Source organism: Lucilia cuprina, chromosome 5 (assembly GCF_022045245.1).
Source record: "Lucilia cuprina isolate Lc7/37 chromosome 5, ASM2204524v1, whole genome shotgun sequence".
NCBI classification, from domain to species: domain Eukaryota; kingdom Metazoa; phylum Arthropoda; class Insecta; order Diptera; family Calliphoridae; genus Lucilia; species Lucilia cuprina.
Window position 1 is genome coordinate 21,818,427 of NC_060953.1, and position 3,557 is coordinate 21,821,983.

General features: G+C 27.3%; 1 protein-coding gene across 1 annotated transcript in view; it reads left to right on the top strand.

The window, feature by feature from the left end:
- Nucleotides 1–371: 371 nt before the first annotated feature.
- LOC111683413 (limbic system-associated membrane protein) overlaps nt 372–3,557 on the top strand; it is a gene marked incomplete at its 5' end in the record, with an annotated part of 162,157 nt that continues 158,971 nt past the window's right edge. The window contains one exon of the mRNA XM_046952807.1: nt 372–720. Within this exon, the coding sequence (XP_046808763.1) occupies nt 372–720 (349 nt within the window). The remainder of the gene's footprint in view (nt 721–3,557) is intronic.

Genomic DNA, 3,557 nt, shown 5'->3' on the forward strand with positions numbered 1-3,557 from the left:
GGTATACTTTAAGGTGGGTATTGGACCAATATTTTTGTATGTTACAAACATCAGCACAAACGTATAATACCCTCCCCACTATAGTGGTGTAGGGTATAAAAAGTAAATGAGAAATAATATGTATGAGTTATTAAAATTAAAAAATATCAAAATGAGATCAAATTTATAGTCAAACATATTTGAATAAATGCACTTATAAAATAAAAGAAATTTAAATTGAACAAAAGCAAATTAATTAAATGTAAATTTAATTTAATAATAATGAAATAATAATATATTTAATTATAATAATAATGTTGTTCCGCTACAATTTGAAGTAATATATTTAATTAAATATTTATATTATAAATTGAAATACAAACATATTGTATAATTTTTCAGAATCTCATGCAGATGGATCATATATTGGAACTGATAGTGAAACACCTTCTGTTGCTCCAAAATTTTTATCACGGGGACATTTGTATAAAGTTATTGTTGGAGAAACTATCGAACTTCCATGCAAAGTTCAAAATTTAGGATCATTTGTGCTGTTATGGAGAAAAGGATCATCAGTTTTAACAGCTGGACATTTAAAAATAACTAGAGATGCTAGATTTAAAATAGTTGGCGATTATAATTTGCAAATCAATGGTGTAAAGACACAGGATGCCGGTGACTATATTTGCCAATTAGGAGATCAAGAAAATAGAGATCAAGTTCATACCGTAGAAATACTAGGTGAGATATACAATGTAATAAGCAATAACAAAAAAATGTTAAAGCTATTTAAGTATAAACATTTAAATTTTAGAAATAAGTATATTTCGTGTCAAGTGACCCAACTTAAAAAATCGACTTGGGTAAAATTTGCACACTACAAGATAGTAGGACAAACATTTAGTGGTGTGCAAATATCAACGTTTTTTAGTTTAAATATTGCATCCCACTAAGTGAGCCTAAAAGCTTTTAAAGTAAATTGGAATTGAGCAAAAAAATTAATATCTATTTTAAAAAATATGAAAAAATATAATTATAGAGTTAAAAATACTTTCTTTATATAAACCCACTAGTAAATATAAGCTTTCTTTTAGCAAAATAAAATCTTTGGTAGGACCAGTAGGTGAAACGTAAAACTCATTTAAAAAGCCCTGCATTTAATCGTTCAACTTTTTATAAGTTTTCTTTTGAGCAAAAACAGGATACATTTAAAAAAATATAAAAAAATAAATAGCTTTCTGAACTTCTTTCGACAATTTTTGCTAGGACCAATAGTTGAAAAGTTGAATTATTCAAATAAAACCCTGTATGAAAAAAATTTTCAATTAGACTGATAAAACTGAAAATGTCTCTCCACTATATAAAAGTACTAACCTTGGTGCAAATACCATCTAAATCTGAAGCCATCGGTTTAAAATTTGGATCACTTGGCATGTTTTACTGTAAACGTAAATCCAAAACTCATGTCTTTAGGAATACTAGACTAATAAAACTTCAATTCATATGAGAAGCATGTCAACATCTATTATCTGAATCTGGTTAAATTTTGCAAATCTCTTGAATTGAACCTATAATTTCGAAAAGTGCATAAATCCATTAAAACAAACTTTTGAGGAGAAACAACAATTTTTTGTTGTAAAGAATTCTACGGGACTAAAATAATAAAACACAGAAGTCCATAGATAATAACAAAAATTATTTTGGTAATATTTAGTTTTATTTAAAAAAAGGATATATTGTTGGAACAAAAATATATATTATTCTAGAGTTGAAAAATATGCCAAAAAATTATGGGTCGATTTGATAGCAATGAAACTGTAGTTATGTTGCCTGAGATTGAACTGAGGTTCAGTTGCTATCAATAATCATCCCATTAATTTCCATTTAGATCCACCGTGCAATCAATTTAAGTAGTACGATTGTCCTAATATTTTCCCAAATTTTTTTATGTATTTATGGAGGATGTACAGTGTCTCTCATAAGTATTCGAATTTAAGTATAATGTGAAAAGAAACCAAATTTAATAACATATTATGTATGCAAAATTAATAAATTAATTTGTTAAATTGTCTAGACAGTCCTTAGCTTTGATATCACGCTTTTTAAAATTCAAAAAATTCACATTTACTTAAATTAATTTAGCTTTATTTAAAAAAAGTCCATAAAATTACTTTACAAAAGTATTCGAATTTTTCCTGTATTTCATATTTGACCATATTTTACGAAACACAAAAATTAGAATCGAATGGTATTTTTGCTTAAAATTGTTTTAAGGGGTTATTATCAACCGAAAGGATATATTTTTGGCCCATTTGGTCCACAATTTTGGGGTATTTGTACCATCTTTTTATATACTATCATTAAAATTACGATTTTTGACCATATTTGCCTTTTTTTCTATATTTTTTAAAGAGATAAAACTAAAATTTAATATTGGGATTTAATAGATTCCTTGAGGTATCTAAAAATAATAATTTTTGTTATAATGACCTTTTTTTGATGATATTACATAAAAAGATGGCTGTCTATGTAAACTTTGTGCGCAAGGTAGATATCGCAATTTTAAAGATAATTTGATGAAATTTGCTACACGCACTTTTTTGAGCCAAGAAAAAATTATTAAAATCGTTCCATTATTTCACCCATACAACCCCGAACAGAGCCTTTGAGCTCGTAATTATGTTAAATATACCTGTATCTCCATGAAAAGGGGCACAAATAAGTTTTATACAAGCCTTCATGAATTTCGTAAAGATCGGGGCTTATTTGACCCTAGCTACCATTCAAAGTCCCCATAAGAAAATTACTTGAATATCTAAAATTCACATATAAACACTATTATTCCGCTAAAATTTAGTACAAACATATATTCACAACATTTTATCGCGATCGGTCTATATTTGTCCCTAGCCCCCATATAAACACTCTTCCATAAAATACATTCGTCCATAAATTACTTAAATTCATCGGACAGAAAGTTATATAGAAGATAAATACATTATTATGAAAAATAAATCACTTTTAATTCATAACTGGTTTAGGGTATCATACGGTCGGCCATGACCGACTATAGTTTAGATGATTTTGGAAATAGACCTAGATGGTCATGTGAAATCTAAGGGGTGTTTTTATTAAATACACATTACATACTTGCTTTAATATGCGATCTTACAGCGTTTCTCATTTAAGAGAACCAACAATGTTTTTAAAGACCAGTTAATGATGCCGGATGCATAACGCATGATTTTTCGATTGGTGAACGACTAACACGACATACAGTTCAATTTTCATTTGATAAAAACGAGAGTTAATATACATCTACAATAATACGTGTGCTACATGATTTTCTATTTTAATTGTTTTTAAAGTAATAAATTATATTGCATTCACTGCTGGTGTCAAAAAATGCGCACATTTCCATACCATTAGACTTGTCAATTATTCGTGCTAAAAATTATCCGAATAAAAACGAACAATATTTTTTTATTCAAGTAGTCGAGAAAATTTTAGAAATTGTTTGATTATTCGAACGAATAAAATATTTTATTCGAATAATTAATTTAAAAAAATATATAAAT